Source organism: Rattus norvegicus, chromosome 18 (genome assembly GCF_021556685.1).
Source record: "Rattus norvegicus strain SHRSP/BbbUtx chromosome 18, alternate assembly SHRSP_T2T, whole genome shotgun sequence".
Taxonomy (NCBI): domain Eukaryota; kingdom Metazoa; phylum Chordata; class Mammalia; order Rodentia; family Muridae; genus Rattus; species Rattus norvegicus.
Window position 1 is genome coordinate 27,931,395 of NC_141551.1, and position 21,653 is coordinate 27,953,047.

Here is a 21,653-nt window from a genome sequence, read left to right on the forward strand (position 1 = left end):
TACTTCTGTGTGCAAGTTCTAAACAGTCAATGGGCTGAGAGACTTAACTCACAAGGAACGGTGGAAAGTGATACCCACTTCACATCCAAATTCAAAACTGAGTGGGAGCACATCTTTAGTAAAATTTATACTAACACCATTTCAACCTTTGAAAAGAAAAGCCCAAGAGTCTGTTGTTAAAAACTGCACAGTATCCTGGGAATGTACCAGGGCATCATAGGAAGACCATGACTCAAAAACAGGAACTAAAAGAGGAAAAGAAAAGATGATGCAGACTGATATTGATATATTGATATCACCATTCCCTTTCCCAAGTCAATATTTAAAGCATCGAATGCCACTAAACCAACTGAGGGGGTGAAGAGTCCCACTGTTTAGATATTTCATATTTATTTTCTCTTCTACTTACCCAAAAAGCACTTCCCTGATCCCCTCAAACACTCTAATCACTTACCTCTGTGAGTGTACATATGTATATACATATATATGTAAAATGTATAATAAATATGTATATCTACATATATCTACACATGCGTACACATGCACGCGCGCGCGCGCACACACACACACACACACACGCGCGCGCGCGCGCGCACACACACACACACACACACACACACACACACACTACCGCATGGTTTCACTAGGTAGCCCCTGACTTGCTAGAACTCACTGTGCTGGGATTTAAAGCCTGTACCACCATGTGTGGCCATGGACTGTGTTTCAATGGCACAGCATCTAAAAACTAAGTTGAGATTTTAGATTCTAATCCCAGGATTGTATTTGTGAGGTAAAATGTGGGTGAAGTGGAAAAAGAAAGGCTTTGACGAGATAACTTGACACAGAAAAGGACTCAGAAGTAACAGAACCCAAGCAGTTAAGATCTTGGATTGTAACGTGAGAAAATTTACCATAAAATTGTCTTAAAGGCAAAGTCAACACACTCCATCCACAAATAAAATAAAATAAAACAAAATAATTAAAACACGACTTTGGGGAAAATGCCTTTTAGAAAAAGACATATTTCAAAACTAAACACTTTTACAATTGTTTTAGAGTGGGGTAGCTGAGAACAGACAAGAGGAAACCATGCGATCTATATTCTGATAGACTTGCTGAGTTTTGAGCATTAGCAATGTGTTTCTTATATAAAAATGTAAGTGCAGTTTCATTATAAACATAAGCTGTTATCAGAGAATAAAATTTAAAAGCTCTGGATAATGAAGGATGGTAAGAAGTACAAAGGCCTTGATTAGGAGCTAAGAGGAAGTTAGTCATTTAGACTGTTGTTAACCAGGCTCCCGAAATCCCAAAACATTTGCTAATCAAATTAATAGTTCCTGTCTTTGCATTTAAAATTAGGGAATGGTAACCCACCTCCTCCTACCTTCACTCTTAGAAAGCATCCTCCCCAGCAAGACCTTTCTTCCTACCTCTCAGATCCCATTAGCAACCAATCACCACACTGATTAAGCATATCATGGCCAAGTATTCTAATTGATAAGGGTTCCTTTGGAGGGGGGACAGAAAGAGAAGACAAGTGGATTCCCATAGTAACAAGTAAAGGCTACCATCAGACTCAGTCTCTCCCCCCCCCAGTCCCCACCCCCACCCCACCCCAGCACAAACCCCATGTCACAGATCAGGAAGTTGAGTGTGTTTCAACATGAATTTGGAAGCTCCGTTTTTGAACTTCACTTGACTTCATCCCCTCAAACGAGTGTCTCATCTAGACACAATACCAAACACTGCCAGGGGCAAGGATGAGGACAAAAAGGATCTCTGAGATGAGATGTCATTTCTGTCCCACAAATTCCATTCTGCAGAGGAAAGCAGCCGCCCAAGATATAATGGCATAGGGTGGTAATTCAGCCCCTGAGCCTATAACCAAGCCGCCCCCACCCCCAGGACTGGCCAGTTTCTAATCTGGTTTCACTCTCCTGTCTTCAAGCTGCAGCACGGCTGGTTTCCCAGCTGGCTGGAAAAGAAAAGATTCTACAAATAAACAGCCTTTTAAAAATATTTGGCCACTTTTGCTATACTAAGTTCTGTGAACCACCTTCCTCTAATATGTCAATCTGGGTGACAGATTGATTTCAAAGTCCACAGAAGCACATCACACACTGGAGAACCACAAGTCAGCAAGTCCCCAAGGAAGACAGACACAGTCTTCTTTCCTTCTGTCTCCCAAACCTATTCAATTAGGAAATGGCTTGAAATGCAACAAGATGAGGTGCAATTACACCAAATATGTGTGAGCACCTCTTTCAAGCGGGCACTGTGTAAAGAACAGGACACACTGGCAGCCTGGTACAGAGTTACACGGTCCTTCTAAGGCCTTTGTAGCTCTACCTCTGTTTCCCACAGAAAGCTCAGAAAACATCTTCATATATATATATATATATATATATATATATATATATATATATATAGCTTAGAAATGCAAAGATTTTACTCTTTACCACTAGAGGTAGTCATTTTGATTAAATGCTATACATTGGAGCTATAAAATATGCCCTTTGTTTAGGCATTGCTCTTCCAGAGAGACCCCTAGCTGTCACTCTCAGGCCACACGTCACAGCTGCCACAAGCCCTTATGAGGACCTTTTGCAAGGGGTCCAGTAGGATCCTTGATTTGGTATGACTAAGGCATGTGCTTTAAGTACACTATATCCCTCTACATGGCACATTATCTCTGAGTCCCCTTCCCAAACACTGCCTGTAGAAGACGTCCCCAGGAACCACACCTCTCCAGCCCAGACAGCTCAGACCTGAAACTGACTGAACAAAGTAACAATTCAACCTCAGTTACTCAACATAACGGCTACAATGACAGTTTCCAAGTGCCAGCTTCCCTATTTTGCAATGGGCAAATCTGCTCCAAGGAGAGAATGTTCCCAATGACCCTGTGGCCCACAGGGCTTTCTTTAGAATAGAAAACAGAAAATGAATGTGTTGGCTATTTCCTGCTGAACACAAGGAAGGTGTTGTGGTTAGTTAGGCCGATTCTGTTTCCTCATTTAATATGCCATTGCAGCACATGTTTTCTTTAACCACATTGTAGAAAATAAGAAAATAGAATTTCTGTTCTTCTGTCATATTATCTCCAATTCCATAGGTCTCCTCTCACAGACATGCCCTTTAGTTTCTAGTCCTCTTATGTAAAGCTTCTCTGGTGCCTATCTCCACACTACCATCCTTTTTTTTATTCCAAAGTATTTACTGCCATACACATTTCTGCTCCTCGATAATTTATGATGTGTGAGGGCCTTCCCTTTACAAATGATTGCAGTCCTAAATTTATCTCTGCAAGAGCTATACTACACATAAATAATCCTAGATGCCACAGCCTAAAAGCAGAGTATATCTATGACCTCAGATCTCTCATGATCTCTGCATTCAACTGTTGAAACTATTAAATGCGAAGCAAAAACAACCAAGGTGCAAGGAAGGAGACAGGCAGGAGACAAAGGGCAGGGATGCCTGCCCAGATAGTGGCTGACAGACAATAGCTATCAGTCCTCAGTGACCCTGAGGAGGGATCAGGTGGAGACACGGACTGTGCATATTCAGGAGCGATTCTCCAAACACCCAAACAGAAACTGTCCTTGGACAAGGTTCAATACATGTTTTTACTATCTACTTCCCCTGCACAACACAGTTAGTTCCACAATCCCCCAAGGGATCTCAGATAAAATACTTAGTAGAATGAAAAAGAAAAGGGAAGAGAGCAATTCTTAGCTGGTCTCAACTTGTCAACATAAAACATTTCAGAGCATAAAAATCCCCGTTAAAAAGCAGGCAACAATGTTGCTTAGAAAAATATCCGAACCACAAACTGCTGTCTTTCCATAAGTTTTTCTCTCCATGGTAAGATTCTTCCAAGATTCTTCTCACTAAAGTGATCAGGGTTTAGTACAGTGCTTAGATACACTCCCACAACTAATTGCCCAAAATTTGCCTGGGGGGGGGGGGAGCTGGGGAGGGAAGCTTCCAAAAGTCAAAGACATTGATCTCTCTTAAAAAAAAAAAAAGAAAGCAGGAAAATTTCCAACTGTACAGTATTTTTGCTACTCAAGCCTTCTACACTACCCAGGTTTAGTCAGTAAACTGGTAAATACATCACCCACTTCTATGAGAGTTCAAGACATCTATTCCAGTTCAGGGATTCAACAGTCCAGGGTTACATTAAACACCACAGATTCAGCCTTTTTAAAAATCATCTTATTGAGAAGTCAGTGGGACTCAAAGACAAGAAGAAAAGGCTGTTTTAAGCGTCATTTCTTTAACTTCCGTATGGGAGACCTTCACTCTGGGGCCGCCAGATATGCAGGTTAGCGTTTCTTTCGTTTACAATCCCCTGCATTCCTGTGCAACACCCAACATTGTGAAGACAGATGCAGATGCGGTCAGTACATCCCGCCAGGAAGATGTTAGAGCTGAACTTCCAACATTCAGCAAAAGCAAGTTACTCTTAACCACCATCACCACCACCAACCACCAAGACCAGGTGAGCTACTTCACAAACTGCTAAAAGAGTGTCTGCTCACTAGTTCTGGGTGTTAGGAGGGAAGGCTGAGCTACTCGCTTAGCAAAGACAGGCGCAGCACAACCGAGGAAAAACAACCCAGAGCCACATGGAGAACGGGAAACGGTAGCAGAAAAAGTCCAACTCTGCCTGCGCCAGCGGTGGGGATGAGCAGAGCAAAGAGCCGGGGAGAGGAAGGAGGGGGCGGGGGCGATCATTCCCTAGGAGAACTTGTAAGCGGAGGCCTTCACAGCCTGGGAGTCTGCCCAGCTGCTCCTGTAGACCCAGCCAGCCTGGGCAAGGCAGGCCCCCGGGAGCTGAGCGGGCGAGGCCTCCGAGGGTCACTCCTGACTCACTGAGCCTCAGGCCAGCGCCTCCCGGACCTCACCGTCTTCCCTTCCGCTACTGGGCTATGATGGCAGCTTTCCAGCCCCACATGCCATACATCAGCCGCAGATCTCGTTGGCACAGGCCAGCGCCTCCCCACCAGCTCTCGACCCTAGCACACACTTTGAGCCTGATCCTCCTTCGCCCCAAGCCCACATCTTCACCCACCCGCGACCGGCGCCCTATTCAGGGGCGGCCCCACCCCCCGGCGCCCGTGTGCTGCCAGGCCTGGGCACCTGCGGCACCTCTCCGCCCCACCCCCATCCTCCACCACCTCCCTCCCCCCCTTTCTCCAGCAGAAGGAGGGGGCGACTCACCGCAGTCAGTGCACAGGATCTTGCCCACCTCTTTCTTGATGTTTTTGCCGTTAGGGTCGACCGGGGCAAAGGCTGTCTTAAAAACTAAGGGCTGCTCGGTGGGCTCCAGGAAAAAGATGTAGCGCTGGTTCCTTTCGAGCGGCGCGCAGGAGCCCACGCTGATCACCTGCTCGCGCTGCAGCCCCCCGCTCCGGAGCGGCCACTTGTCCAGCACCTTCACCAGCGCCACCCGACCCGAGGCGGGAGGCTCTCGGGTGCTGTTAGAGCTGGAACCGCCTGCCGGGGCCAGTCCCTGTACCTTGCCCTCCACCACCACGGGTGCCTTGTACGCCTGGTCCTGCACGGACTTGAGGCTGGGCGAGTAGCAGGCGAGTGACACACCGAAGAGCAGCATCGAGAAGCCGGGGGCCGGGTCGCGCCTCATGCCGCCGGCGGCTGCGGCTCGCGAGCGGGCGGCGGCTCTCCGGGCTGCGGGGCTGCGGGGCTGCGGCTGTGGCTGCGGCCGCGGCTCTGGGGGCGCAGCGGGACGGAAGATGCTGCCGCTGTTGCTGCCGCTGTTCTCGCTGCTGCTGGTGGTGGTGGTGCTGCCTCTGCTGCTTCTGCTGCTGCTTCTGCTGCTGCTTCTGCTGCTGGTGCTGCTGCTGCTGTTGTTGCTGCTGCTGCTGCTGCTGCTGTCGCTGTAGCTGTAGCTGCTGCACCGAGCCTTCTCCAGTGGCGGCGGCAGCGCTGAGCAGCAAACCTGCCGCATCTGGCCAGGCCATTTGGGGGGCTCCGCCGCTCAGCCGCCGCCGCCTTGGGAGGGGAAACAGAGCCCTCTGGAAAACCGGAAACAGCGTAACGTTAGCGCCTCGAAGCCCTCCACCGGCAGCCCGGGGAGGTGGCCCAGCCAGGGCAGGGGACAAGCGGCAAGTGGGCCGCGATGCGCAGCCCCGGCGCAGCGCAGCGCTCCCTCCCTGTGCGCCAGGACTTAGAGGAGGTTGCGGAGGATGGGACGCCCGCCCACTTGCTCTCTCGCGCCCCCTCTATCCCCGGACCTAGTCAGGAGCGTGGCTTCTGCAGGGGAAGCTTGGAACTGCACTGCTTTAGTGCCCGCCTTCAGCCCGCAGGGGCGCGGGAGAAATCGTGCCACCCTTTGCTCTTGGGATCCATAGGCATGACAGTGGTGTTTAGTGCCAGGAGGTGAGGGTGGCTTCTGATAGCATCCCAAAAACAGAGGTGTAGGACACAGGGTGTGCCTCTCTCTGCCTTAAGCCCTAGGCTGGAAGTACTAGAGAGGGAGACCGGGCCAGGATGGAGCGCCTGCTTCTTGTCTCTTCTTTCCCTAAGAAGACCCTGAAACGCCCCACCAACCCCCAAAGAGTCCTCCTGCTCGACCCTGCCACCGCCTGGTGACCGCTGGATATTCGAGCTGAGATAGACGATTCCAGTCCCATCATTTTAAAAGAAGACAATGAGTCTTGCTTCGAGAGGTAATGATTGGAAGCAGGTCCAGCCTCCCAAACTCAGGGTTTTCTCCAGTTGTCAAGGGGAACCAGGCTGCGCGTTATACAACCCCGTTTCCTTTTTAAAAATCAGCTCCCTAAGGGGGGTGGGGGAGCGCTCTTGGGAGCCAGCTTAGAGCCAGAGCCTGTCAGGGCCAGAGAAGACTCCATGGAAATGCTTTCTTTGTAATCTGGTGCTTGCAAAAGTCAGTGTCTGATCCAAACATGTATTCCACAATCCATGCTTTTATCAGTGAGAGCCCAGGAAGTTTTCCACATCGTTCTGTTATCCTTGATAGATGTCAAGCTCAGAAATGCTAGTGAAGCTCTCCGAGAATTCGATACCTGAGGTGTGGGCCTCCCCGGGGAAATTAGCCCAAGAATACTTGGGCTAGCAGAGCTCTTTCAGGAAAGTAGGTGCTGAACCTTCCTTTCCTCCTGGTTCTCTTAAGTGGATATTCTAACAGAATATCCAAAGCCAATAGCAGTATCTCTTTCACCTGACTCCAAATTCCCTCCATTTCTTAATGATAGTACTTTATACTTGGGCATGCAAGCCATTCTCTAGTCTCGTTTCCTAACCGCTACCAACTGCTCACCCACCAAGTCCTTTAGCTCCACCTTCAGAAATCTCTGATGCATTTCCTTCCTCTCCACCTGCTGCGAACACCTTATGCCCAAGTCCTCGTTGTGAATCTGAACACTGCAGAGATCCCAGTGGTAATAATGCTTTTTGCCTCCTGGCACGGTCCCAGTTAGACCACAGCCAGTCCGCTGTCTAAAAATCCAAGTGAATGGATGTGACCAGACCCAAGAGTAAAAGCCATATTCCCAAACAAAACTCTCCAGGCCTCCTTCTGCTTAGCAGCCTGGTAGCTGATCACACACACACACACACACACACACACACACACACACACACACACACACACACTACCACCACCACCACCACTCCATTCAACACATATGCCCTCCTCTGGGTTACTATGTCACTTGCACAGCTCACCGTCACACCATTGACTCTACAGTACTTCAAGCAGCTGCAATGGCATAGTCGATGTTCTGAGTCTTTAGACCCCTATTACATCCAACACACAAGGTACAATCAGCAAATCTTTAGAGAAGGAATGAGAAAAGAGAAGGAAAACGGGGGTGGGGGTGGGGTGGTGGCTGAGGATCAGTGATCTTTTTAAAATTTTTTTACTGTTTTTAAAGTTATGTGTGTGTTTGTTCTCTCTCTCTCTCTCTCTCTCTCTCTGTGTGTGTGTGTGTGTGTGTGTGTGTGTGTGTGTGTGTGTGTGTAGGTATGTGTACATGCACATAAGTGCATGTGGTCTCTGCAAGAGCAGAGCTCTCAACTGCTGAGCCATCTTCCCAGCATCAGTGCTCTCAGAGGCCTCAAGCCAGGCTTCACAGCCCCTTCACTGGTCATAGATACCATAAATTGCGAACTATTGCTATAGCGAGGGTGGCTAACCCCACCCCTCATTTTTTCAGTGGAAAGGAGCTCTCCAGAGAGGCCTAGATACTTAAGAGCACACACAGCAGCAGAGTTGTAAGGAGCGTGTACTCTGGGGTGAAGGACAGCTGGGTGTTCTTTAGCCTGTTTTATAAGTTACTAGCTTTGGTAAGACTCCGCTTTACTCTCTAACCCCCAGTTTCCTCATTGGAGTAATGGGGAAAATTATAGAATGTGTCTCATGGCACCGTTTTATGTTTTTATTCAATTAAATACTCAATTCACCGTGCCTACGTGCCAAACAGAGAGCCGCCGCCCTAGTTCCTGGACATACAGAAGAGCCAAATCAACAATGTCCCGTGCTCCCAAAGCTCTTGGTCTGGCTGGAGGGACAGCAACAAACAATTGAGTTGGTAACTAATTGCTTATAGTGGTCAGTATTCTGAAGGAAATAAACAGAATGAAATGATAGAGAGTAATGGGAGGGCAGAGACAAGGTCAGCCTGGACAAAGGAAGGCTTCTTTGGGAGATAACATTTAAAACCAGAATAGAAGGGTGTGGCTGATATGGGATGAGGGGTCCAAGGCACTTAAAACAATGCCTAGCTCGGAGACAGGGCAAAATTTATGTTGAACGAGAGGGACAGTTGGTGACTTACACTAGTAATTCCCAGGCAAAGAGATCAGAGCCTCTATGTGGTAAGAAATCATTGCATGGTAGGATTTCCTGTATGTTTTTAAAAAATGAACTGGCAAGATGGATCAGCAGGTGAAGGTGCCCATCAGCAAGACTGAGGACACGTGTTTAGTCCCTGGGGCTCCTATGGTAAAAGGGCAGAACCAACGCCCACAAACTGTCCTCTGACTGCAGAGATGCACGCTCCCACACACACAATTTTCTAGGCCAGCCAGGAATACACAGTGAGATACAAACAAACAAACAAACAAACAAACAAACAAGCTTAAAAGGCAAATCCAGTCTAAAACAAAATGGTGGTGGTGGTGGTAGTGGTGGGGACCAGGACTGGAGAGATGGAGGTTAACAGCACTGACTGCTCATGCAGAGGAACAAGGTTCATTTCCCAGAACCCACATGGTGGTTCACAACAGCCATAGTAATACTGACTCCAGGGGAGCTGATGCCTTCTCCTGAGTTCTATGGATTCTGGGCCTACATACACACATCTAGGCAGAACACTCATATACACAAAATTAAACAAATGCAGGGCTGGGGATGTGGCTCAGTTGGTACAATTCTTGCCTAGCGTATGCAACACACAGCAGTGTAAGTATGCACCATCAGATACATATGGCTAGAGATGTAGGTCAAGGCAAAGGTGCTTACCTAGCATGTATGAGGCCATGGGTTTGACCCTTGGCACTGTGTAAACTCAATGTAGTGGCACACACCTAGAATCCTAACACTTGGGAGGCAGAAGCAATGTGTCTGAATTCAAGGTCATCCTTGGCTATATAACCAGTTGCAGGTCAGCCCAGGATACAGGAGACCCAATGTCAAAAAATAAAAATCTACTGCTAATTAGTACTAGAAGTAATTTCCTGGGGCTACATCCACCTCAGAGTCTTCTGGTGGAAAGGAAAGTTCTTATGTCCTAGCAGTGACCAGGTTCCTGTGGCCATAGACGATGCAGACCCAGGCGGGGTGTCCAAAGAGAAAAGAGACGATTGTCCCACTTTCCTGGAGGTGTGGTGTGTATGAGAATAACTGCAGAATTAGCTTCTACAGAGCATGGAAGGCCAGGGCACGTGGTGTCTCTAGGCAGCTCGTGTCTATGCCTTTCCTGGAATCCGAAGTGAATTAGTCCCCTGTCTTAGACATTTAGGCTTGGGACTCTGAGCCCCTAACTCTGCATCTGACTTAATAACTGATAACTACAATGGTGGTCTCCACTTATTGGGGGCATTTTGTGTCAACTGCCTCATGTACAGTATGTACTTGCTTCAACGATTTTGCATTTTGCAAACTCAAAAAACCTAGAACCAAAGCAGTGTCGTCATGCACACCCCCAAAGCCCTCTTCCAATATCACAGAGACTCTATTTGGTGTTTGTAAGCAACATTTTACAAAAAAAAGGGGGGGGGGAGAAATAGAGACGTATGAGAATATAATATAATTTTCTTCTTTCTTTCTTTATTTTTCTCAAACTCTTATCATAACCCTGGCTGCCCTGAATATTAACTCTGTAGCTAGGCTGGTATTGAACTCACAGAGATCCGCCTGCCTCTTCTACCCAAGAGCTGAGATCAAAAGTGTACGCAGTCAAACCTGATTCATAAATGATTTTCATTGCCAAGACTTATCATAAATTCAAAGCCAGGCTTAAAAATTTATTTATTTATTTATTTATTTATTCATTCATTCATTCATTCATTTATTTATTTATTTATTTATTTATTTGTGTGTGTGTGTGTGTGTGTGTGTGTGTGTGTGTGTGTGTGTGTGTGTCCTGAAACTCAAACTCAGGTCATAAGGCTTGATAGCAAGTGTCCTTACCAGCCGAGGCATCTTATCACCCCAAATTAATGCTTTTGAACAAGAACCACACAGAGATGTGGATACCAGCCTTGTTAATGTCCCTATAGCTCACCATAAGGTTGTGGGAGAAAAAAAACCCCAACTGGTTCATGTTAGCAGTGGGTTGTGTCACTATGTAATAGTCACTAAGAACAAAACCAGAGGTAAAGAGAATGATACAGACATTCTGAATTCAAGCTAGAACACCCACATGAAAACCTTGGCAATTCTCTCAGGGCCCTCCCACACAAGATGGGCTTCTTCCAGCTCAGGCTGGTCCATGGGCAGAAAGGACCCCTGACCCAAGTCACATGACTTGTTGCAGGCAGGAGAACTAGCTGGGCATGGGGGGGGGGAGTGTGACCTCCATCTGGTCACTGAGACACAGATCGAGCGAAACCCTTTGCAGGATAGTCTCGCTTTCTATATAAAGACATTTTTGTAAACTTCTTTTTTTTCTTCTTTTGAGATCTGTTTTCTAAATTTGGCTGCCAGAGTCACTTTCAGGTTCTGTGTGGTTCATTTCTTGTCCTCCAAGGATTTCAAACAAGAGACTAAATAGAAAGCAGTTACGGAGCAGCAGTGTTTTAGCAGTGGGCAGAAGTTTAGCACCAGTGTCCCTCAGCACATTCCCCTTTTACAGGGAAGAATTGAAGCCAGGAACCCTACTGATAGACTCAGGGTTGTACAACTGCTCCGTGGCAGGAAAAGTCCTAAGGCTCTGCCTCCTTGCCCACCGCTCTTTTGTCTGCTTTTAAAACTGAGCTCAGATAAATTACTTTGCCTTTGTAAACCTTTATTGGGAGGACAATCGATCCACCTCCTAGGATTTGGTAAATGAACTCTTAGATAATTTGTACAGATTCACACACAAGGCTCGAGGCCGTAGCTCTATGGTAGAATGCTAGCTTCACGTGAGCGATGCCTTAGGTTTAGACCCCGGTGCTGCCAGAATGCCTCACAAGGTACTTGACACAGAGCGACCCACTAACTGTGAGGGCTTCAGCATCAGTCACCTCCATCTAAGCTTGGCTCTGCTTCATGACTTTCCCACATTCTCCACAACTGCACAACGGGTGACAAAATAACTCCTGTCTCATCCCATTTGCTGTGGATCTTAAATAAATAATATCGCCACCTATGTAGTACATTAATCTATCGGTTTTCTTATTTTAAATAGCTACACAATCCCAAATTCAGAAGTTTTATAAGCACTTACTTTCATATTTGGGGCATATACTAAAATACTAAGACCTGATAGCCTACTTAATTTAAAGGGGGAAAAAACTCATCACTAATAACCTAGCCCTCCATCAGGAGAGGCCGTGACGCAGTAATTTATAGTATAGGGCTGTGTTCCGAGCCCAGGACTCCTTCTCTTTAACCTGCTGACAGGGCAGTAGCCCCTCTGTCTGACAGGCTCCATCTGGGATAATAATACTTATTTCTTTGTGCAGTACTTTAAGTCCTTTGGATGAAAACTGCTATGTGAGCACAAATTATTATCTCTTTTCCAGATACCACTTTTAGATTAGAATCCAGAAGCTTCCTAAAATAGACTGAAGTGGAAGTATATCATGGATAGAGCTACCTGTCTTGTGTGATGTGGCAACTGGATAATGCCTTCGTGCGTAACACCAGCTTTAGTTTTCATTACAGATTGATATGTTAGAGCATATGGACTTGTTAGACTGGGGGGAAAGGGAAATTCCCTCAGTGGGATGTTTCTGCTGTTTTTTTTGTTTTTGTTTTTGTTTTTTGTTTTTTGTTTTTTTGTTGTTGTTGTTCTTTTTTTCGGAGCTGGGGACCGAACCCAGGGCCTTGCGCTTCCTAGGCAAGCGCTCTACCACTGAGCTAAATCCCCAACCCGTTTCTGCTGTTTTAACTTCAAAAATTTTTGTGTAGGTTGCATGCAAACACATGGGATGCTCATGGACGCATGCCCACACACCCACACCCCCCTACACTCCCATGTGTGTTTGTCTGTGTGTGTGTGTGTGTTTGTTTGTGTGTGTCTGTGTGTGTACAAGTGCAGGAACATATATATCTTCCTCTTTTTATACCATACCTTTCCTCTGCCTCTTAGGAGTTGATATTCCACTCTTCTCCCAAGTCTAAAGGCAGACACAGACACAGACACAGACACAGACACAGACACAGACACAGACACAGACACAGACACAGACACAGACACACACAGACACAGACACACACAGACACAGACACAGACACACACAGACACAGACACACACAGACACAGACACAGACACAGACACAGACACAGACGACACAGACACAGACACAGACACAGACACAGACACAGACACAGACACAGACACAGACACAGACACAGACACAGACACAGACACAGACACAGACACAGTGAGCCTCTATTTGCTGATGGGGCAAAGCAACAGTAAATGTTAATACATCTGTTACAGCCAGGATGACTCTTTAAGTCAGGCCTAAGTGTCCAAGGCATCCCTCACTATATATTCTTTTTTTTTTTTAAGTTAGTTTTTCCTCTATGAACTGTAATTCCTCAAGGCTACTAAAGATTTATAAAAAAGAAAATTACATTAAATTTAGAAAAGAACTCACAGTAACTTGTAAAAACAAAGAACAATCATTATTTCAGGATAACCTAGGAAGCATGTGAGTTCTCAAAAGTGTATTTACCTTGCTGAGGCTGACGTTGGATCAGGACTTACTATGAGTAATTTACATTAAGACTCTTTGTTGGAACATTAAAGCTAGATTTTCAGTAAAGTCCTCAAGAATAGAAAGAATGCTTTAGTTTTCTACTTTAATATCATTCAAGTATAACTGAAGTGGAATATATCTGTACCCCACTGTAAATATGGGAGGAGGTATCAGTGGATCTATGGGATGGAGCAAATGCATTCAAGTATAAAACACTACTAGTGTTAATAACTTTGAAATACTTCTGCTCAATTTCATCTCTATTTTCTTTTTTTTTCTTTTTTTTTTTATTAACTTGAGTATTTCTTATATACATTTCGAGTGTTATTCCCTTTCCCGGTTTCCGGGCAAACATCCCCCTCCCCCCTCCCCTTCCTTATGGGTGTTCCCCTCCCAACCCTCCCCCCATTGCCGCCCTCCCCCCATAGACTAGTTCACTGGGGGTTCAGTCTTAGCAGGACCCAGGGCTTCCCCTTCCACTGGTGCTCTTACTAGGATATTCATTGCTACCTATGGGGTCAGAGTCCAGGGTCAGTCCATGTATAGTCTTTAGGTAGTGGCTTAGTCCCTGGAAGCTCTGATTGCTTGGCATTGTTGTACATATGGGTTCTCGAGCCCCTTCAAGCTCTTCCAGTTCTTTCTCTGATTCCTTCAATAGGGGACCTATTCTCAGTTCAGTGGTTTGCTGCTGGCATTCGCCTCTGTATTTGCTGTATTCTGGCTGTGTCTCTTAGGAGAGATCTACATCCAGCTCCTGTCGGTCTGCACTTCTTTGCTTCATCCATCTTGTCTAATTGGGTGGCTGTATATGTATGGGCCACATGTGGGGCAGGCTCTGAATGGGTGTTCCTTCAGTCTCTGTTTTAATCTTTGCCTCTCCCTTCCCTGCCAAGTGTATTCTTTTTCCTCATTTAAAGAAGGAGTGAAGCATTCACATTTTGATCATCCGTCTTGAGTTTCGTTTGTTCTAGGGATCTAGGGTAATTCAAGCATTTGGGCTAATAGCCACTTATCAATGAGTGCATACCATGTATGTCTTTCTGTGATTGGGTTAGCTCACTCAGGATGATATTTTCCAGTTCCAACCATTTGCCTACGAATTTCATAAACTCGTTGTTTTTGATAGCTGAGTAATATTCCATTGTGTAGATGTACCACATTTTCTGTATCCATTCCTCTGTTGAAGGGCATCTGGGTTCTTTCCAGTTTCTGGCTATTATAAATAAGGCTGCGATGAGCATAGTGGAGCACGTGTCTCTTTTATATGTTGAGGCATCTTTTGGGTATATGCCCAAGAGAGGTATAGCTGGATCCTCAGGCAGTTCAATGTCCAATTTTCTGAGGAACCTCCAGACTGATTTCCAGAATGGTTTTACCAGTCTGCAATCCCACCAACAATGGAGGAGTGTTCCTCTTTCTCCACATCCTCGCCAGCATCTGCTGTCACCTGAGTTTTTGATCTTAGCCATTCTCACTGGTGTGAGGTGAAATCTCAGGGTTGTTTTGATTTGCATTTCCCTTATGACTAAAGATGTTGAACATTTCTTTAGGTGTTTCTCAGCCATTCGGCATTCCTCAGCTGTGAATTCTTTGTTTAGCTCTGAACCCCATTTTTTAATAGGGTTATTTGTTTCCCTGCGGTCTAACTTCTTGAGTTCTTTGTATATTTTGGATATAAGGCCTCTATCTGTTGTAGGATTGGTAAAGATCTTTTCCCAATCTGTTGGTTGCCGTTTTGTCCTAACCACAGTGTCCTTTGCCTTACAGAAGCTTTGCAGTTTTATGAGATCCCATTTGTCGATTCTTGATCTTAGAGCATAAGCCAATGGTGTTTTGTTCAGGAAATTTTTTCCAGTGCCATGTGTTCCAGATGTTTCCCTAATTTTTCTTCTATTAGTTTGAGTGTGTCTGGTTTGATGTGGAGGTCCTTGATCCACTTGGACTTAACCTTTGTACAGGGTGATAAGCATGGATCGATCTGCATTCTTCTACATGTTGCCCTCCAGTTGAACCAGCACCATTTGCTGAAAATGCTATCTTTTTTCCATTGGATGGTTTTGGCTCCTTTGTCAAAAATCAAGTGACCATAGGTGTGTGGGTTCATTTCTGGGTCTTCAATTCTATTCCATTGGTCTATCTGTCTGTCTCTGTACCAATACCATGCAGTTTTTATCACTATTGCTCTGTAATACTGCTTGAGTTCAGGGATAGTGATTTCCCCCTGAAGTCCTTTTATTGTTGAGGATAGCTTTAGCTATCCTGGGTTTTTTGTTATTCCAGATGAATTTGCAAATTGTTCTGTCTAACTCTTTGAAGAATTGGATTGGTATTTTGATGGGGATTGCATTGAATCTGTAGATTGCTTTTGGTAAAATGGCCATTTTTATTATATTAATCCTGCCAATCCATGAGCATGGGAGATCTTTCCATCTTCTGAGGTCTTCTTCAATTTCTTTCCTCAGTGTCTTGAAGTTCTTATTGTACAGATCTTTTACTTGCTTGGTTAAAGTCACACCGAGGTACTTTATATTATTTGGGTCTATTATGAAGGGTGTCGTTTCCCTAATTTCTTTCTCGGCTTGTTTCTCTTTTGTATAGAGGAAGGCAACTGATTTATTTGAGTTAATTTTATACCCAGCCACTTTGCTGAAGTTGTTTATCAGCTTTAGTAGTTCTCTGGTGGAACTTTTGGGATCACTTAAATATACTATCATGTCATCTGCAAATAGTGATATTTTGACCTCTTCTTTTCCGATCTGTATCCCCTTGATCTCCTTTTGTTGTCTGATTGCTCTGGCTAGAACTTCAAGAACTATATTGAATAAGTAGGGAGAGAGTGGGCAGCCTTGTCTAGTCCCTGATTTTAGTGGGATTGCTTCAAGTTTCTCTCCATTTAGTTTAATGTTAGCAACTGGTTTGCTGTATATGGCTTTTACTATGTTTAGGTATGGGCCTTGAATTCCTATTCTTTCCAGGACTTTTATCATGAAGGGGTGTTGAATTTTGTCAAATGCTTTCTCAGCATCTAATGAAATGATCATGTGGTTCTGTTCTTTCAGTTTGTTTATATAATGGATCACGTTGATGGTTTTCCGTATATTAAACCATCCCTGCATGCCTGGGATGAAGCCTACTTGATCATGGTGGATGATTGTTTTGATGTGCTCTTGAATTCGGTTTGCCAGAATTTTATTGAGTATTTTTGCGTCGATATTCATAAGGGAAATTGGTCTGAAGTTCTCTTTCTTTGTTGTGTCTTTGTGTGGTTTAGGTATAAGAGTAATTGTGGCTTCGTAGAAGGAATTCGGTAGGGCTCCATCTGTTTCAATTTTGTGGAATAGTTTGGATAATATTGGTATGAGGTCTTCTATGAAGGTTTGATAGAATTCTGCACTAAACCCGTCTGGACCTGGGCTCTTTTTGGTTGGGAGACCTTTAATGACTGCTTCTATTTCCTTAGGAGTTATGGGGTTGTTTAACTGGTTTATCTGTTCCTGATTTAACTTCGATACCTGGTATCTGTCTAGGAAATTGTCCATTTCCTGAAGATTTTCAAGTTTTGTTGAATATAGGTTTTTATAGTAAGATCTGATGATTTTTTGAATTTCCTCTGAATCTGTAGTTATGTCTCCCTTTTCATTTCTGATTTTGTTAATTTGGACGCACTCTCTGTGTCCTCTCGTTAGTCTGGCTAAGGGTTTATCTATCTTGTTGATTTTCTCAAAGAACCAACTTTTGGTTCTGTTGATTCTTTCTATGGTCCTTTTTGTTTCTACTTGGTTGATTTCAGCTCTGAGTTTGATTATTTCCTGCCTTCTACTCCTCCTGGGTGTATTTGCTTCTTTTTGTTCTAGAGCTTTTAGGTGTGCTGTCAAGCTGCTGACATATGCTCTTTCCTGTTTCTTTCTGCAGGCACTCAGCGCTATGAGTTTTCCTCTTAGCACAGCTTTCATTGTGTCCCATAAGTTTGAGTATGTTGTATCTTCATTTTCATTAAATTCTAAAAAGTTTTTAATTTCTTTCTTTATTTCTTCCTTGACCAGGTTATCATTGAGTAGAGCATTGTTCAATTTCCACGTATATGTGGGCATTCTTCCCTTATTGTTATTGAAGACCAGTTTTAGGCCGTGGTGGTCCGATAGCACGCATGGGATTATTTCTATCTTTCTGTACCTGTTGAGGCCCGTTTTTTGACCAATTATATGGTCAATTTTGGAGAAAGTACCATGAGGAGCTGAGAAGAAGGTATATCCTTTTGCTTTAGGATAGAATGTTCTATAAATACCCGTTAAGTCCATTTGGCTCATGACTTCTCTTAGTCTGTCGACATCACTGTTTAATTTCTGTTTCCATGATCTGTCCATTGATGAGAGTGGGGTGTTGAAATCTCCCACTATTATTGTGTGAGGTGCAATGTGTGTTTTGAGCTTTAGTAAGGTTTCTTTTACGTATGTAGGTGCCCTTGTATTTGGGGCATAGATATTTAGGATTGAGAGTTCATCTTGGTGGATTTTTCCTTTGATGAATATGAAGTGTCCTTCCTTATCTTTTTTGATGACTTTTAGTTGGAAATTGATTTTATTTGATATTAGAATGGCTACTCCAGCTTGCTTCTTCTGACCATTTGCTTGGAAAGTTGTTTTCCAGCCTTTCACTCTGAGGTAGTGTCTGTCTTTGTCTCTGAGGTGTGTTTCCTGTAGGCAGCAGAATGCAGGGTCCTCGTTGCGTATCCAGTTTGTTAATCTATGTCTTTTTATTGGGGAGTTGAGGCCATTGATATTGAGAGATATTAAGGAATAGTGATTATTGTTTCCCTTTATATTCATATTTGGATGTGAGGTTATGTTTGTGTGCTTTCATTCTCTTTGTTTTGTTGCCAAGACGATTAGTTTCTTGCTTCTTCTAGGGTATAGCTTGCCTCCTTATGTTGGGCTTTACCATTTATTATCCTTTGTAGTGCTGGATTTGTAGAAAGATATTGTGTAAATTTGGTTTTGTCATGGAATATCTTGGTTTCTCCATCAATGTTAATTTAGAGTTTTGCTGGATACAGTAACCTGGGCTGGCATTTGTGTTCTCTTAGGGTCTGTATGACATCAGTCCAGGATCTTCTGGCCTTCATAGTTTCTGGCGAGAAGTCTGGTGTGATTCTGATAGGTCTCCCTTTATATGTTACTTGACCTTTTTCCCTTACTGCTTTTAATATTCTTTCTTTATTTTGTGCGTTTGGTGTTTTGACAATTATGTGACAGGAGGTGTTTCTTTTCTGGTCCAATCTATTTGGAGTTCTGTAGGCTTCTTGTATGTCTATGGGTATCTCTTTTTTTAGGTTAGGGAAGTTTTCTTCTATGATTTTGTTGAAGATATTTACTGGTCCTTTGAGCTGGGAGTCTTCACTCTCTTCTATACCTATTATCCTTAGGTTTGATCTTCTCATTGAGTCCTGGATTTCCTGTATGTTTTGGACCAGTAGCTTTTTCCGCTTTACATTATCTTTGACAGTCGAGTCAATGATTTCTATGGAATCTTCTGCTCCTGAGATTCTCTCTTCCATCTCTTGTATTCTGTTGGTGAAGCTTGTATCTACAGCTCCTTGTCTCTTCTTTTGGTTTTCTATATCCAGGGTTGTTTCTATGTGTTCTTTCTTGATTGCTTCTATTTCCATTTTTAATTCCTTCAACTGTTTGATTGTGTTTTCCTGGAATTCTTTCAGGGATTTTTGTGTCTCCTCTCTATGGGCTTCTACTTGTTTATTTATGTTTTCCTGGAATTCTTTCAGGGATTTTTGCGATTCCTCTCTGTAGGCTTCTACTTGTTCTCTAAGGGAGTTCTTCATGTCTTTCTTGAAGTCCTCCAGCATCATGATCAAATATGATTTTGAAACTAGATCTTGCTTTTCTGGTGTGTTTGGATATTCCGTGTTTGCTTTGGTGGGAGAATTGGGCTCCGATGATGCCATGTAGTCTTGGTTTCTGTTGCTTGTGTTCCTGCGCTTGCCTCTCGCCATCAGATTATCTCTAGTGTTACTTTGTTCTGCTATTTCTGACAGTGGCTAGACTGTCCTATAAGCCTGTGTGTCAGGAGTGCTGTAGACCTGTTTTCCTCTCTTTCAGTCAGTTATGGGGACAGAGTGTTCTGCTTTCGGGCGTGTAGTTTTTCCTCTCTACAGGTCTTCAGCTGTTCCTGTGGGCCTGTGTCTTGAGTTCACCAGGCAGCTTTCTTGCAGCAGAAATTTTGGTCTTACCTGTGGTCCCGAGGCTCAGGTTCACTCGTGGGGTGCTGCCCAGGGGCTCTCTGCAGCGGCAGCAACCAGGAAGACCTGTGCCGCCCCTTCCGGGAGCTTCAGTGCACCAGGGTTCCAGATGGTCTTTGGCTTTTTCCTCTGGCGTCCGAGATGTGTGTGCAGGGAGCAGTCTCTTCTGGTTTCCCAGGCTTGTCTGCCTCTCTGAAGGTTTAGCTCTCCCTCCCACGGGATTTGGGTGCAGAGAACTCCTCACTATATATTCTTATACATGTGTTTCTTTCAAAAGTATTTTTACTAGTCTTTCTTTTCAAAAGTCCATTGGAGCTACTAATACAGCTCAGTAGAAGAATATTGACTTAGAATGTTCAAGGATCTAAGTTTGATTCTCAAACATACTAAAAAGTATAAAGATGTAAATTGATTAACTTATCACTCAAACTGCTTATAATTTCACACGGCTCTAACCTGAGGTTTATCCTAGATTCTGAGAACAGAGTGTAACACCCTTGTCCTTGAAGATTTTTTATCCATAAAGATGCAATCACCAATAAGGGAACAAACAACATTTCCAGAAGCAGAGATGGGGAATTGGGTTGAAACTTACTAGAAGTTACTCCTTGTAATGATGGCTTAAGGAGACAGTGTTTGAGCCAGGAACTGAAGAAGGAAAAGGAACCCTTCTTGCCAGTAACACTGGGATCACAGCATCTGAGGCAGAGGGAGAACTACCGTACAAGGGCTCACAGCAGTCTGCCAGGGTAGTTACACAACTATGGACAGGGAAAAGAAGGAGAGCCTGATATGGTTAGGAGAGCAAAGTACTTCTCAGACTCATGCTTTGCCTTTTTTTTTTTTTTTTTTTGGTTCTTTTTTTTCGGAGCTGGGGACCGAACCCAGGGCCTTGTGCTTCCTAGATAAGCGCTCTACCACTGAGCTAAATCCCCAGCCCCATGCTTTGCCTTTTGAGCTGTGTCCTGTTTGATATTTGAAGTAAGTGAGAGTTCACAGGAGGGGATCCATAAAGGAATACCACAATGTGCCTTATGATAGAAAACTATGACTTTGAGCAGGAGAGAAGTCTATGATGGGCAAACAGTAAACTCCAATTGGCCTAGGTGAGAGGTGAGCATTGCTTTCACATGGGTGAGTGCTGGTGAAGTAAAAACAAACAAACAAACAAAAAATCCACAAGTGACAGACTGAAGATGTGAAGGGAGAAGCAGCAGGGCACAGGGGAAAGGACAAAGAGAAGGACTCTCATCCAAGCCATGAAAGAGACCATCTCTGAGTCCAGTGTGGTCATGCTCAAAAGTCTTGTGCCCCTCCCCCATGATACAAATGAACTAATGAGAACTCAAATCCGATTTGGGGGGAAAATCTACCTAAGGCCTATTTAATACTACAGATAGCTAGATGTTTGGGCTCTCTCCCATGCCTTTGAAACATTTGAGAACACTAGAGGAATAGGGAAAGTAGCATTCCACTCTAAAGAGTCTATTGAAAGTTACTTATCAAAGGCACTGTGTACATAATAGCATCAGAGTTCAGGGAAACAAGAGGAATAGAGAGGCTCTACAGGGTTTCCATTCTGTTTATGGACAAGATGAAGATGTGGTCTGCCCAGGCCGTGGAGGCTGGATGCTGGACAGCTACCAAAGAATGCCGCACTACAGCAGGAAGTTGGGGAGAAGTTTCTCCTGACTCCCTTTCTTCCTCCTACTCTCATATCAAGGATCCACTGAGCCCATGGGAAGCCAGGGACACGGGAACTGCTGGTGCTGCCACAGAGGTCAATGGTTCTGGGCAGAGAAAGACAGTAGATCTTTGGAGCAGAGGAGGGAAGGACATAGTTTAACCAGCACAGATAAGATTCCCGAAACAATTCAAGAAGAAAGTAAAGACCGATGTCAACTATGGCCTATCAATGAACCATTAGCACTTGCTAGAGATCAGAGATGGAGACGGAGAGCTAAGTCATAGGCAGACACAGTAACTCAG

General features: G+C 44.5%; 1 protein-coding gene and 1 long non-coding RNA gene across 7 annotated transcripts in view; one reads left to right on the top strand and one right to left on the bottom strand.

Annotated features, from left to right (window-relative positions):
* The window catches only part of Nrg2 (neuregulin 2), a 181,960-nt gene extending 175,749 nt beyond the window's left edge, over positions 1-6,211 (bottom strand). For 4 of the 6 annotated variants that reach the window (XM_087593258.1, XM_087593257.1, XM_087593260.1 and 1 more), the window contains exon 1: positions 5,233-6,211. In XM_087593258.1, coding sequence (XP_087449384.1) covers positions 5,233-5,980 — 748 coding nt within the window. In that variant the 5' untranslated portion in view covers positions 5,981-6,211. The remainder of the gene's footprint in view (positions 1-5,232) is intronic. The other 2 variants (NM_001136151.2, XM_087593262.1) reach the window with 2 other exon arrangements.
* LOC120098187 (uncharacterized) overlaps positions 6,112-21,653 on the top strand; it is a 54,638-nt gene continuing 39,096 nt past the window's right edge. The window contains exon 1 of the long non-coding RNA XR_015642869.1: positions 6,112-6,701. This is a non-coding gene — a long non-coding RNA (uncharacterized LOC120098187). The remainder of the gene's footprint in view (positions 6,702-21,653) is intronic.